General features: G+C 60.3%; 2 protein-coding genes across 2 annotated transcripts in view; one reads left to right on the forward strand and one right to left on the reverse strand.

Annotated features, from left to right (window-relative positions):
* Positions 1 to 672: 672 nt before the first annotated feature.
* On the reverse strand, positions 673 to 8,567 carry DOK2 (docking protein 2). Its single transcript, XM_072917669.1, has 5 exons — positions 8,470 to 8,567; positions 3,518 to 3,799; positions 2,918 to 2,999; positions 1,698 to 1,879; positions 673 to 1,621 (listed from the first exon to the last, which is right to left on the reverse strand). The coding sequence occupies exons 1-5, from the start codon at positions 8,530 to 8,532 to the stop codon at positions 839 to 841; spliced, it is 1,392 nt and encodes a 463-aa protein (XP_072773770.1). The 5' UTR covers positions 8,533 to 8,567; the 3' UTR covers positions 673 to 838.
* Positions 8,568 to 10,955: 2,388 nt separating this feature from the next.
* Positions 10,956 to 14,329, forward strand: part of XPO7 (exportin 7) — a 67,560-nt gene continuing 64,186 nt past the window's right edge. The window contains exon 1 of the mRNA XM_041720486.2: positions 10,956 to 11,109. Within this exon, the coding sequence (XP_041576420.1) occupies positions 11,092 to 11,109 (18 nt within the window). The 5' untranslated portion in view covers positions 10,956 to 11,091. The remainder of the gene's footprint in view (positions 11,110 to 14,329) is intronic.

The following is a 14,329-nucleotide window of genomic DNA, read 5'->3' on the forward strand; positions in this document are numbered from 1 at the left end:
CCTCCCAAGTGTCCCCTGCCACCCCGCAGGTGTCCCCTGCCACCCCGCAGGTGTCCCTTGGCACCCTTGGCAGTCCCTTGCCACCCCCAGCTGCCCCCTCCCACCTTCCAGCTGTCCCCTGCCACCTCCCAAGTGTCCCCTGCCACCTCCCAGCTCTCCCCTGTCACCCCCCAGGTGTCCCCTGCCACCTTCCAAGTGTCCCCTGTCACCTCCCAGGCATCCCCTGGCACCCCTGGCACTCCCCTGCCACCCCCAGCTGCCCCCCTGCCACCTCCCAAGTGTCCCCTTCCAACCCCCAGCTGTCCCCTGCCACCTCCCAGGTGTCCTCTGTCACCTCCCAAGTGTCCCCTGTCACCTCCCAAGTGTGCCCTGTCACCCCCCAGGTGTCCCCTGTCACCCTCCAGGTGTCCCCTGCCACCCCCCAAGTGTCCCCTGCCACCCCCCAAGTGTCCCCTGTCACCCCCCAGCTGCCCCCTCCCACCTCCCAGGTGTCCCCTGCCACCCCGCAGGTGTCCCCTGCCACCCTGCAGGTGTCCCCTGCCACCTCCCAAGTGTCCCCTGCCACCTCCCAAGTGTCCCCTGCCACCCCGCAGGTGTCCCTTGGCACCCTTGGCAGTCCCTTGCCACCCCCAGCTGCCCCCTCCCACCTTCCAGATGTCCCCTGCCACCTCCCAAATGTCCCCTGTCACCGCCCAGGTGTCCCCTACCACCCCAGGTGTCCCCTGCCACCCCCAGCCATGCCGGTGCCCCCTTGCCAGCCCTGGCCGTGCTGAGCTGGGGGTGTCTCATCTCTGGGGGCCCACTAAAGCCCCATGGGGACATTCGTGGCGTCCCCTCCTCACTGCAGGTTCCTCTTGGCGGCCGCCCTGAGGGCCACGTTGTCGTAGTCGCAGCGGCCGAGCCACTCCTGGTCCCGCAGCGGGCAGGGCGGCGCGGGCACCGCGGGCACGGCGTAGTCGTCGCGCTGGGGGTCGTAGGGACATCCAGACCCGGGGGGCTCCTCGGGGGCCGCCTGCCGCCGCCAGGCCTCGCCCGCCACCTCCCGCGGCTCGTCGTACAGCGACAGCCCCGACAGCGCCTCGGGCTCGTCGTAGATGTGCTCGGCTTTGGGGGCCGGGGGGCGGCCGGGGGGCTGCGGAGCCCGCCCGCCATCCCTGGGGGTGCCGGGGGGCGCGGGGAGCCCCTCCTGAGCCCCGAACTGCCGCGCCAGGAAGGATTTGGCCACGGTGTCGAAGGGAACGGCGTACTCGGCCTCCAGCCCGGCGCTGTCCGGCCCGCGGCGCTTGGCGGCGGCATCGAGGGGCTCGGCGTAGGGACAATCGGTGCCCCGCGACGGCTGGAACGGCGCTGAGGCCTCACCAGCCCCGGTGGGCATCCCCAGCCTGCCCTTGGCGCCTTTCCCGTCACCTTTGGGTGCTTTCGCCTCGCCGGACGGGCACACGGGCTCCTCGCGGGCCTGTGCCTGGCTGGGTGTCCCGGCGTGGTCCTGAGCGCCACGGCCCCGCTGGACCTCGATGGCCGCCTCGATGGCCTGGAAGATCTCGTTGCCCTGCCGCGTGTCGAACTCGAAGTTGCCCTCTCCGGACGCGCAGCGCCAGCCGGCCTCGAAGGAGAAGGTGGCCTGAGGAGGGCAGGGGTCAGTCCCCGCGGCGCCCGGGCCCGGCTGTGTCCGGCCGGCCTGGCCGCGGCGCACTGACCTTGTCGCGGCCGAAGCGGCGCAGGAAGCGGTAGGGCCAGCTGGCCAGCAGCTCCCGGCCCTGCGGCTGCCACAGCTCCAGCGCCGCCTCGCCCGCCCGCAGCACGCAGCGGCCACGCAGGCGGCAGCGCTGCGATGGTGGTGTCACCCTCACCGTCACCTCGAACGCCTGCTCCGGCCCCGCTGCGGAGGGACACGGCCTTGGACACGGCTCCTGCACCGCAGAGGGGCTGGAGGGACCCCCGGCCACAGCCCTGGACATGGCTGGGGCTGGACATGTGTCCCACCCCGCAGTGGGACCCCCAGGCCAGGACAGCAGCTCCAGGCCACCTGGGATGGACACCAGACATGTGTCCCACCCCACAGAGGGGCTGGGAGGGACCCCCCAGCCACAGCCCTGGACATGGCTGGGGCTGGACACTTGTCCCACCCCACTGAGTGACCCCCAGCCCAGGACAACAGCTCCAGGCCAGTTGGGATGGACATGGTGGACACCAGACACTTGTCCCACCCACAGAGTGACCCCCAGCCCAGGACAAGAGCTCCAGGCCAGCTGGGATGGACACAGCGCTGGACAGCTGTCCCACCCCACAGAGGGGCTGTGAGTGACCCCCAAGCTCCAGGCCAGCTGGCATGGACATGGTGGACACCAGACATGTGTCCCACCCCACTGAGGGGCTGGGAGGGACCCCCCGGCCACAGCCCTGGACACGGCTGGTGCTGGACACATGCCCCGCTCTGCAGAGTGACCCCCAGGCCAGGACAGCAGCTCCAGGCCACCTGGGATGGACACCAGACACGTGTCCCACCCCGCCCAGGGGCTGTGAGTGACCCCCAAGCTCCAGGCCAGCTGGGATGGACATGGTGGACACCGGACACTTGTCCCACCCCACAGAGTGACCCCCAGGCCAGGGCAGACGGCACCAGGCCAGCTGGGATGGACACAGCGCTGGACACATGTCCCACCCCATAGAGGGACTGTGAGTGACCCCCAGCCCAGGGCAGATGTCTCCAGGCCAGCTGGGGTGGACACAGCGCTGGACACATGTCCCACCCCACAGAAGGGCCGCAGATGACCCCTCCAGCCAGGCCAGCCGTGTCCGGCCATGAGGGCAGGACAGGATGACCACTGCCCGGCCGAGCCGGCCCCATGAGCAGGGAGAGGCTTTGGGGGCGATTTCCCCAATTTCCCACCCCACAGAGCCCCCGCCCCGCGCCCACCTCTGCCCCGCCAGCTGTACAGGGAATTCTCCTCCATGGAGAACTCGCCCTCCGGCTCTGCTCCCGGCTCCTCCCGGCTTCTCTGCCCCGGGAGAGCGGCACGTGAGGGCTCCGGTCCGCCCCGGGGGATCCCATCCATCCCAGTGGATCCCATCCATCCCAGTGGATCCCATCCACCCCAGTGGATCCCATCCATCCCGGCGGATCCCATCCATCCCGGCAGATCCTATCCATCCCACCAGATCCCACCCATCCCAGTGGATCCCACCCATCCTGGTGGATCCCACCCATCCCAGTGGATCCCACCCACCCCAGCGGATCCCATCCACCCCAGTGGATCCCACCCATCCCAGTGGATCCCATCCATCCCAGTGGATCCCATTCAACTCTGTGGATCCCATCCATCCTGGCAGATCCCACCCACCCCAGCTGATCCCATCTATCCTGGCAGATCCAATCCATCCTCGGGAATCCCACCCACCCAGTGGATCCCACCCACCCAGCGGATCCCACCCACCCAGCGGATCCCACCCACCCAATGGCTCCCATCCACCCAGCGGATCCCACCCACCCATCAGATCCCCCCCCCCCGGCACACACCGGGAACGCCAGCTCGCAGAGCCGCCGGATCCACTCGGCGGCGTCGGCGGCGTGGGCGGCCAGCAGGAAGCGGCGCTCGGTGGTCTCCAGCAGGAAGGGGACGGTGTCCCCGGGCCCGGCGGCGTCGGCGCCCGCCTCGGCCACGTGCACGCAGTCACAGAGCCGCACCAGGCGCCGGCCGGCCTCGGCCCTGCGCGCCCGCTCCGCGCCCTCCTGCAGCTCCAGGCGCGCCGCGCAGCGCGGGCTCTGCCGGTACAGCACGGCCCAGAACCGCTTCCACTTCTGCGGGGAAAGCCGGGCGTCGGCACTCCCAAAATGGTGTTCCCAAAAGGGCGTTCCCAAAACGGCATTCCCAAAACGGCCTTCCCAAAACGGCATTCCCAAAATAGCATTCCCAAAATGGCACTCCCAAAGGGTTCAGCATTCCCAAAACGGCATTCCCAAAACAGCCTTCCCAAAGGGTTCAGCATTCCCAAAACGGCATTCCCAAAGGGTTTGGCATTCCCAAAACGGCATTCCCAAAATGGCATTCCCAAAATGGCATTGCCAAAATGGCATTCCCAAAACGGCATTCCCAAAATGGCACTCCCAAAACGGCATTCCCAAAACAGCATTCCAAAAGGGTTCAGCATTCCCAAAATGGCATTCCCAAAACAGCATTCCAAAAGGATTCAGCATTCCCAAAACCGCCTTCCCAAAGGATTCAGCATTCCCAAAATGGCATTCCCAAAGGGTTCGGCATTCCCAAAACAGCATTCCAAAAAGGTTCGGCATTCCCAAAATGGCATTCCCAAAGGGTTCGGCATTCCTAAAATAGCCTTCCCAACAAGGCATTCCCAAAGGGTTCAGCATTCCCAAAACGGCATTCCCAAAACAGCCTTCCCAAAGGGTTCGGCATTCCCAAAACAGTATTCCAAAAGTCTTCAGCATTCCCAAAACCGCCTTCCCAAAGGGTTCGGCATTCCTAAAACGGCATTCCCAAAACGGCTTTCCCAAAGGATTCAGCATTCACAAAATGGCATTCCCAAAGGGTTCGGCATTCCCAAAACAGCATTCCAAAAAGTTTCGGCATTCCCAAAATAGCATTCCCAAAGGGTTCGGCATTCCCAAAACAGCATTCCAAAAGGGTTTGGCATTCCCAAAATCGCATTCCCAAAGGGTTTGGCATTCCCAAAACAGAATTCCCAAAGGGTTTGGCATTCCCAAAATGGCCTTCCCAAAGGGTTCGGCATTCCCAAAACAGCATTCCAAAAAGGTTCGTCATTCCCAAAATGGCATTCCAAAAAGGTTCGGCATTCCCAAAACGGCATTCCCAAAATGGCATTCCCAAAAAAATGGCATTCCCAAAGGGTTTGGCATTCCCAAAACGGCATTCCCAAAGGGTTCCACATTCCCAAAACGACATTCCCAAAGGGTTCAGCATTCCCAAAATGGCATTCCCAAAGGGTTCGGCATTCCCAAAACAGTATTCCAAAAGGCTTCAGCATTCCCAAAACGGCCTTCCCAAAGGATTCAGCATTCCCAAAACCGCCTTCCCAAAGGGTTCAGCATTCCTAAAATGGCCTTCCCAACAAGGCATTCCCAAAGGGTTTGGCATTCCCAAAACAGCATTCCCAAAGGGTTCCACATTCCCAAAACGGCCTTCCCAAAGGGTTCGGCCTTCCCAAAACAACCTTCCCAAAGGGTTTGGCATTCCCAAAACCGCCTTCCCAAAGGGTTCAGCATTCCTAAAATGGCCTTCCCAACAAGGCCTTCCCAAAGGGTTTGGCATTCCCAAAATGGCCTTCCCAAAGGATTCAGCATTCCCAAAATGGCATTCCCAAAGGGTTTGGCATTCCCAAAATGGCATTCCCAAAGGGTTTGGCATTCCCAAAATGGCATTCCCAAAGGGTTTGGCATTCCCAAAATGGCCTTCCCAAAGGATTCAGCATTCCCAAAACAACCTTCCCAAAACAGCCTTCCCAAAGGGTTCGGCATTCCCAAAACGGCATTCCCAAAGGGGTTCAGCCTTTCCTGGGGTTTTGACCTTCCCAAAAGGATTTTGACCTACCCAAAATGGTTCCGCCTTCCCAAAATAGCTCAGCCTTCCCAAAAGAGTTTGGTCTTCCCAAAACAGCCTTCCCAAAATAGTTCAGCCTTCCCAAAAGGGTTTGGGCTTTCCAAAGGGGTTCAGCCTTCCCTGGGATTTTCCTTCCCAAAAGGGTTCAGCCTTCCCAAAAAGCTTTTTACCTTCCCGGGGTTTTTACCTTTCCAGGACTTTTTTACCTTTGCAGGGTTTTTATCTTTCCAGAAGAGTTTTAACTTTCCTGGGGTTTTTACCATCCCAGGAGTTTTTACCTTCCCAGGAATTTTTACCTTCCCAGGAATTTTTACTTTCCCATGAGTTTTTACCTTCCCAGGGGTTTTTATCTTTCCAGGAGTTTTTACCTTTCCAGAAGAGTTTTACCTTCCCAGGAATTTTTACCTTCCCAGGAATTTTTATCTTCCCAGGAATTTTTACCTTCCCAGGAATTTTCACCTTCCCAGGAATTTTTACTTTCCCTGGAGTTTTTACCTTCCCAGTTGTTTTTACCTTCCCAGGAAGGTTTTATCTTCAGGAATTTTTACCTTCAGGAATTTTTATCTTCAGGAATTTTTACCTTCCCAGGAGTTTTTCCAGGGGTTTTTACCTTCCCTGGGGTTTTTACCTTCTGGCTATTTTTATTTTTACCTTCCCGGGAATTTTTGTCCCCTTGGGATCGTGTTTGGCACCACCTGAGGCAGGACAAAGCTGCAAAGCCCCGCGGGGTCTGGCTGAAGGTGAGGGTGACAGAATTTGGGATTTAAATCCCTGGACCCCCCCAGCCTCACCCACCCCATTCCCCCACAAGCCGTGAACAACTTCCAGCTTCTTCTTGCTCCCATTTTCCCTAAAAAAACCCAAATTTTCGTCTCTCCAGCCCTGCCCCAAAAGCAGTTCCGGGCTCGGGGCAGAGGGGAAGTGGGGGTGGGGAAGTGGCCCCAAAACTGGCACAGCCCCCCCAAACCCACGGCTCCCTTCGCCCCGGATGGGTTTTTGGGATCTCCCTTGGGATCCCCCTTTGGGATCCCCCTTTGGGATCCCCTGGGGATGGGATCCGTGGGGAGGAAGAGGAGGGAGAGGGGCAGGGGGGCCCCTCAGCTCCTTCCCCTCGCAGCCATGGCCCAACCCCGGCCTTTATCGGCAGCGGAAACCGCGCGGCTTTGGGGCCGTCACCGCCCCCAAATGCGGCTTTGGGGCCGTCACCGCCCCCAAATGCGGCTTTGGGGCCGTCACCGCCCCCAAAACACTGTGCCCAAATATGGATTTGGGGCCCTCACCATCCCCAGATGTGGCTTTGGGGCTGTCACTGTTCCCAAATACGAATTTGGGGCCTGCAGCCGTCGCTGTCCCCAAATGCAGCGTTGGGATCGTCACTGTCCCCAAATGTGGCTTTGGGGCCTACAATTGTCACTGTCCCAAAATATGGATTTGGGGCCATCACCGTCCCCAAATGCGGCTTTGGGGCCGTCACTGTCCCCAAATGTGGCTTTGGGACCTACAATCGTCACTGTCCCCAAATGTGGCTTTGGGACCTACAATCGTCACCATCCCCAAATGCGGATTTGGGGCCTGCAGCCGTCCCCAAATGAGGCTTTGGGGTGATCACCGTCCCCAAATGCGGCTTTGGGGCTGTCACTGTCCCCAAATACGGATTTGGGGCCTGCAGCCGTCACTGTCCCCAAATGTGGCTTTGGGGCCGTCACTGTCCCCAAATGTGGCTTTGGGGCCTACAATCGTCACTGTCCCCAAATGTGGATTTGGGGCCATCACTGTCCCCAAATGCAGCTTTGGGGCTGTCACTGTCCCCAGATATGGATTTGGGGCCATCACTGTTCCCAAATATGTATTTGGGGCCTGCAGCTGTCACCCTCCCCAAATGTGGCTTTGGGGCCTGTAGCCCTCACTGTCCCCAAATGCAGATTTGGGGCCATCACTGTCCCCAAATACAAATTTGGGGCCTGCAGCCATCGCTGTCCCCAGATGTGGCTTTGGGGTCTGCAGCTGTCACCCCCCCGGAGCTGTCCCCAAATATGGCTCTGGGGGTCACATCCCTCACCCACCCCCCAGCTTGGAGGGTGTCTTTGTCACCCAGCATGGCTTTGGGGTCACATCTGTCACCCCCTAACTCTGCAGAGCCTCTCTTGGGGGGGGGGGGGTTGTCTCTACAAAGTGTCCCCAAAGTGTCCCCAAAGTGTCCCCAAAATGTCCTGGCCCCCCACAGTGGCTGAGGGACAGCTGGGCATCAACAGGTGGGATCAGCCCATAGCTGTGGGGTTCATCCCATTCCTGTGGGGTTCCCCCCATTCCTGTGGGATTCACCCTGTTCCCATGGGGATCACCCCATTCCTGTGGGATTCACCCCATTCCTATGGGATTCACCCCATTGACTGTGGCATTCATCCCATTCCCGTGGGATTCACCCCATTCCTGTGGGATTCACCCCATTCCCGTGGGATTCACCCCATTCCTGTGGGATTCACCCAATTCCTGTGGGATTCACCCCATTCCTATGGGATTCACCCCGTTCCCATGGAATTCACCACATTGACTGTGGCATTCATCCCATTCCTGTGAGGTTTCACCCCATTCCTGTGGGATTCACCCCATTCCTGTGGGATTCACCCCGTTCCCGTGGGATTCACCCCATTTCTGTGGGATTCACCCAATTTCTGTGGGGTTCACCCCATTCCTGTGGGATTCATCCCGTTCCCATGGAATTCACCACATTCCCATGGAATTCACCCCATTGACTGTGGCATTCATCCCATTCCCGTGAGGTTTCACCCCATTCCTGCGGGATTCACCCAATTTCTGTAGGAATCACCCCATTCCCACGGAATTCCCCCCGTTCCCATGGATTCCCCCCGTTCCCACGGAATTCCCCGCTGACCTTGCCGAAGGTTTGCTGCAGCTGCAGGTACAGCGCGCCCTGCTTCACCACCAACTCCTCCATGGCCGTGTCCGCGTGTCCGAGTGTCCTCAGTGTCCTGAGTGTCCCAAGTGTCCTCAGTGTCCTGAGTGTCCGAGTGTCCTCAGTGTCCTGAGTGTCCGAGTGTCCCGAGTGTCCGAGTGTCCCGAGTGTCCTGAATATCCCTGAGTGTCCCGAGTGTCCCGAGTGTCCCGAGTGTCCCGAGTGTCCCGAGTGTCCGAGTGTTGGAGTGTCCAAGTGTCCGAGTGTCCCGAGTGTCCTCAGTGTCCTGAGTGTCCTGAATATCCCTGAGTGTCCCAAGTGTCCCAAGTGTCCCGAGTATCCCAAGTGTCCCGAGTGTCCGGAGTGTCCGGTGTGTCCTGAGTGTCCTGAGTGTCCCCAAGTGCCCACAGCGTCCAGTGTGTGGGGAGTGTCAGAAGTGTCCGGCCTGTCTGCACTGTTCACGGTGTCCCCGGTGTCCCCAGTGTCCGGTGTGTCCACAATGTCCCGATTGTCCTGAATATCCCTGAGTGTCCGGAGTGTCCTGAGTGTCCGGTGTGTCCAGAGTGCCCAGAGTGTCCTGAGTGTCCACAGTGTCCCGTGTGTCCCGAGTGTCCGGTGTGTCCACGGTGTCCTGAGTGCCCAGAGTGTCCTGAGTGTCCGGAGTGTCCTGAGTGTCCAGAGTGTCCGGTGTGTCCACGGTGTCCGGTGTGTCCCGAGTGTCCGGAGTGTCCGGAGTGTCCGGCGTGTCCGCAGTGTCCGGGGCTCCCGGGGCTCCCGGGGGTCGGGGCCGTGTCCCCGCGGTGTCACCGGGCTGGGCCCTGCCCGTGCCGCGCTCAGCCCGGGCGCTGCCGCTTCCTGCGCGCCACCACTTCCTGCGGGGACGGGGACACGGGGGGGAGGAGGGGTGGCACTGGGGACAGGGGGTGGCACTGGGGACAGGGGGTGGCACTGCTGACACGGGTGTGACACTGCTGACATGGGTGTGGCACTGGGGACAGGGGGTGGCACTGGGGACAGGGGGTGGCACTGCTGACATGGGTGTGACACTGCTGACATGGGTGTGGCACTGGGGACAGGGGGTGGCACTGGGGACAGGGGGTGGCACTGCTGACACGGGTGTGGCACTGCTGACATGGGTGTGGCACTGCTGACACGGGTGTGGCACCGCGGGTCACCTTAGTGATGTGGGGACACATTGGTGTGACACTGAGGACACGTAGGTGTGGCACTGGGGGTGTGGCACTGGGGGTGTGACACTGAGGACAGGTGGGTGTGGCACTGGGGGTGTGGCACTGCTGACATGGGTGTGGCACTGTGGGTGTGGCACAATGGGTGTGGCACTGCACGTGTGGCACTGCGGGTGTGGTGGCACTGGGGGGTGACACTGGGGACATGTGGGTGTGGCACTGCAGGTGTGGCACTGAGGGTGTGGCACTGCTGACATGGGTGTGGCACTGCGGGTGTGGCACTGGGGACACTGGGGACACTGGGGACACTGGTTATACTGGTGCCAGGGCTCACCCTGGTGACACTGGGGGCACACAGCTGTCCCGTCTGTCCCCCCGCTGTCCTTGTGTTGTCCCCTCTGACCCCTCTGTCCCCCCTGTCCCCCTGTCCCTCTGTCCCCTCTGTCCCCTCTCTGTCCCCCCTGTCCCCCTGTCCCTCTGTCCCCTCTCTGTCCCCCTGTCCCCCTGTCCCTCTGTCCCCTCTCTGTCCCTCTGTCCCCTCTCTGTCCCCTCTCTGTCCCCCTGTCCCCTCTCTGTCCCCCTGTCCCCTCTCTGTCCCCCTGTCCCCTCTCTGTCCCTCTGTCCCCTCTCTGTCCCCCTGTCCCCTCTCTGTCCCTCTGTCCCCTCTCTGTCCCCCTGTCCCCTCTCTGTCCCTCTGTCCCCCTGTCCCCTCTGTCCCTCTGTCCGTCTGTCCCTCTGTCCCCTCTGTCCCCTCTCTGTCCCTCTGTCCCCTCTCTGTCCCCTCTCTGTCCCCTCTCTGTCCCCTCTCTGTCCCCCTGTCCCCTCTCTGTCCCTCTGTCCCCCTGTCCTCTCTGTCCCTCTGTCCCTCTGTCCCTCTGTCCCTCTGTCCCCTCTCTGTCCCCCTGTCCCCCTGTCCCCTCTCTGTCCCTCTGTCCCCTCTCTGTCCCCCTGTCCCCTCTCTGTCCCCCTGTCCCCTCTCTGTCCCCTCTGTCCCCACTCTTTAAAAGGTGCGCGGTCCCTTTAAGGCCGTGTCAACAAACCGCGCTCGCGCCCCTCGCGCGCCGCGCCGCCGCCGTGACGTCAGACGCAGCGCGCCGCGCGCGCCCCGCGACGGGCGGCCCTGAGGGAGGCGTGGCCAAGGCCCGGTGGGCGTGTCCCGCCGGCGCACGCGCAGGCCCAGAGCCGCCCACGGGGGCGTGGCCCGGCCGGGATGGGCGTGGTTTAGCCGAGATGGGCGTGGTCATCCAGCGATGGGCGTGGTTTGCACTGAGGAGTGGGCGTGGTTTCGGTGGGGTGGGCGTGGCCCGGGCGCGGCGCATGCGCGGTGCGGCGGCGGCGGCGCTGAGGGGACGCGGCGGCGCCGGGCCCGGCGCAGGCGGGGGCGGAGGCGCGAGCGGAGCATGAATGGGGCAAGATGGCGGATCCTGTGCAGGTGAGCCCCGGCCGCGCTCTGCGGCCCGTCCCGCTTCTCCCGGACACCCCCCGCCGCTCTCCGGCTGCCCCCCGGGCCGGCCCCGCGCCGCCAGGCCCGCCCCGGCCCGCCGCGGCCCGGCCGCGCAGGCCGCGCTGCTCCGGTGCGGCCCCGGGGCTGCTCCCGGCCCCGCCGCGTGTCCCCGGTGCCCGCCCGGTGTCCGCACGGTGCCCGCACGGTGCTCCCGGGGCTGCTGCGGGGATCCCCGGGGCGCTCCCGGAGCCGCGGCCGCTCCCGCCGGCAGCGCGGGGCCTGCGCGGGCACAGCGCTCCGGGAGCCCGGGGAGACGGCACCGGGCCGGGCTCCGGGGATCGGCACCGCCGGCACGGTGCGGGCATTTCCCAGCCTGGTTCTGGTCCTTTCCCTGCTGGATCTGGGGTCTGTTCCCGGCCGGATTTGGGATCCTTTCCCAGCCAGGCTCAGCTCCCTTTCCCAGCTGGATTTGGGATCATATCTCAGCTGGATTTGGGTTCATTTCCCAACTGGATTTGGGATCATTTCTCAGCTGGATTTGGGTTCATTTCCCAGCCCGGTTCAGGTTCCTTTCCCAGCTGGATTTGGGTTCCTTTCCCAGCTGGATTTGGGTTCATTTCCCTGCTGGATTTGGGTTCATTTCCCTGCTGGATTTGGGATCATTTCTCAGCTGGATTTGGGTTCATTTCCCAGCCTGGTTCTATTCCTTTCCCTGCTGGATTTGGGTTCATTTCCCAGCAGTGTTTGGGTTCATTTCCCAGCCGGGTTTGGGTTCGTTTCCCGTCCCAGTTCTGTTCCTTTCCCAGCTGAATTTGGGATCATTTCCCAGCCCGGTTTTGTTCCTTCCCAGCCATGTTTTGGGTCATTTCCGAGCTGGATTTGGGGTCCTTTCCCTGCTGGATTTGGGGTCACTTCCCTGCTGGATTTGGGATAATTTTCCAGCCGGGTTTGGGTTCATTTCCAGCCATGTTTGGGGTCATTTCCCAGCCAGGTTCTGTTCCTTCCCAGCCATGTTTGGGGTCATTTCCCAGTTGGATCTGGGATCCTTTCCCTGCTGGATTTGGGATCATTTTCCAGCCGGGTTTGGGTTAATTTCCAGCCAAGTTTGGGGTCATTTCCCAGCTGGATTTGGGGTCTGTTCCCGGCTGGATTTGGGATCCTTTCCCAGCCAGGTTCTGGTTCCTTTCTCAGCTGGATCTGGGATCCTTTCCCAGCTGGATTTGGGATCATTTTCCAGCTGGGTTAGGGTTCATTTCCACCCATGTTTGGGGTCATTACCCGGCTGGGTTTGGGCCGAGTTTGGAATCATTTCCAGCCATGTTTGGGTTCATTTCCTGGCCCGGTTCTGTTCCTTCCCAGCCATGTTTGGGATCCTTTCCCACCTGGATTTGGGATCTTTTCCCAGCCAGGTTCAGTTAGATTTGGGTTCATTTCTCAGCTGAATTTGGGATTATTTCCCAGCCAGGTTTGGGTTCATTTCTCAGCCTGGTTCTGTTCCTTTCCCAGCTGGATTTGGGATCTGCTCCCGGCCAGATTTGGGGTCCTTTCCCAGCCCGGTTCTGTTCCTTCCCAGCCATGTTTGGGATCCTTTCCCTGCTGGATTTGGGGTCCTTTCCCTGCTGGATTTGGGGTCCTTTCCCTGCTGGATTTGGGATCCTTTCCCTGCTGGATTTGGGATCTTTTCCCTGCTGGATTTGGGATCCTTTCCCTGCTGGATTTGGGATCCTTTCCCTGCTGGATCTGGGATCCTTTCCCTGCTGGATCTGGGATCCTTTCCCTGCTGGATCTGGGATCCTTTCCCTGCTGGATCTGGGATCCTTTCCCTGCTGGATCTGGGGTCTGTTCCCGGCTGGATCTGGGATCCTTTCCCTGCTGGGTTTGGGATCCTTTCCCAGCCGGGTTGTGTTCCTTTCCCAGCCGGATTTGGGGTCATTTTCCAGCTGGATTTGGGGTAATTTCCAGCCATGTTTGGGATCATTTCCCGGCCTGGTTCTGTTCCTTTCCCTGCTGGATTTGGGGTCCGTTCCTGGCCGGATTTGGGATCATTTCCCACTCAGGTTCAGGTTCCATTCCCAGCTGGATTTGGGATCCTTTCCCTGCTGGATTTGGGGTCATTTCCCTGCTGGATTTGGGATCATTTTCCAGCCAGGTGCAGGTTCCTTTCCCTGGATTTGGGATCCTTTCCCTGCTGGATTTGGGATCCTTTCCCTGCTGGATTTGGGATCTTTTCCCACCTGGATTTGGGATCCTTTCCCTGCTGGATTTGGGATCACTTCCAGCCAGGTTTGGGATGATTTCCCAGCCACGTTTGGCATCATATCCCATCTGGATATGGGATACTTTCCATCCAGATTTGGGATCCTTTCCCAGGGATTTGGGCCCTAAATCCCTCAGGAAGCGCCCTAAATCCCTGGGAAAGGATCCCAGATCTGGATGGGAAAGGATCCTAAATCCCTTGGAAAGGATCCTAAATCCATGGGAAAGGAACACAAATCCCTCAGGAAGCGCCCTAAATCCCTGGGGAAGGATCCTAAATCCCTGGGGAAGGGCCCTAAATCCCTGGGAAAGGGCCCTAAATCCCTGGGAAAGGATCCTAAATCCCTGGGAAAGGAACCCAAATCCCAGAGAAAGGATCCTAAATCCCTCAGGAAGGGTCCCAAATCCCTGGTAAAGGCCCTAAATCCCTGGAAAACCCTCAGGAAAGGAACAAATCCCTGGGGAAGGATCCTAAATCCCTGGGAAAGGATCCTAAATCCCTCAGGAAGGGAACAAATCCCTCTGAGTTGGCTCAAAATCCCAATGAAGGAACCCAAAACCTTTGGGAAATCTCTTGAAGGGACCTGAACCCCCTGAGAGGGACCCTGAAGGCCTCAAATTGATCCTAAACCCTCTGAGAGGGACCCTAAACCCCTGAAATTGGCCCTAAATCCCTGAAATTTGCCCTAAAACTCTGAAATTGACCCTGAATCCTCTGAGGGGGACCCTAAACCCCTGAAAAGGACCCTAAGTCCCCTGAAAGGGATCCCAAATCTCCTAAAATTGGCCCCAAACCCCGAGAAATTGACCTCAAAACCCCTAAAATCGGTCCCAAACCCTGAGAAATTGACCCCAAACTCCCTAAAATTGATCCTAATCTCCCTAAAATTTGCCCCAAACCCTCTAAAATTGACCCCAAACCCTCAGAGGCAGCAAACCCTGGGAGTTATTT

The sequence above is a fragment of the Taeniopygia guttata genome, chromosome 22 (assembly GCF_048771995.1).
Source record: "Taeniopygia guttata chromosome 22, bTaeGut7.mat, whole genome shotgun sequence".
In the NCBI taxonomy this organism is placed as follows: Eukaryota; Metazoa; Chordata; class Aves; order Passeriformes; family Estrildidae; genus Taeniopygia; species Taeniopygia guttata.

What these genes read in the sequence shown, in the direction of transcription:
- DOK2 (XM_072917669.1), bottom strand. Translation starts at nt 8,532, where the DNA reads ATGGAGGAGTTGGTGGTGAAGCAGGGCGCGCTGTACCTGCAGCTGCAG. An exon ending in TGCAGCAAACCTTCGGCAAG is followed by an intron (nt 3,800 to 8,469) that starts GTCAGCGGGGAA and finishes CTTTCCCCGCAG; the next exon opens with AAGTGGAAGCGGTTCTGGGC. An exon ending in GTACAGCTGGCGGGGCAGAG is followed by an intron (nt 1,880 to 2,917) that starts GTGGGCGCGGGG and finishes GTCCCTCCGCAG; the next exon opens with CGGGGCCGGAGCAGGCGTTC.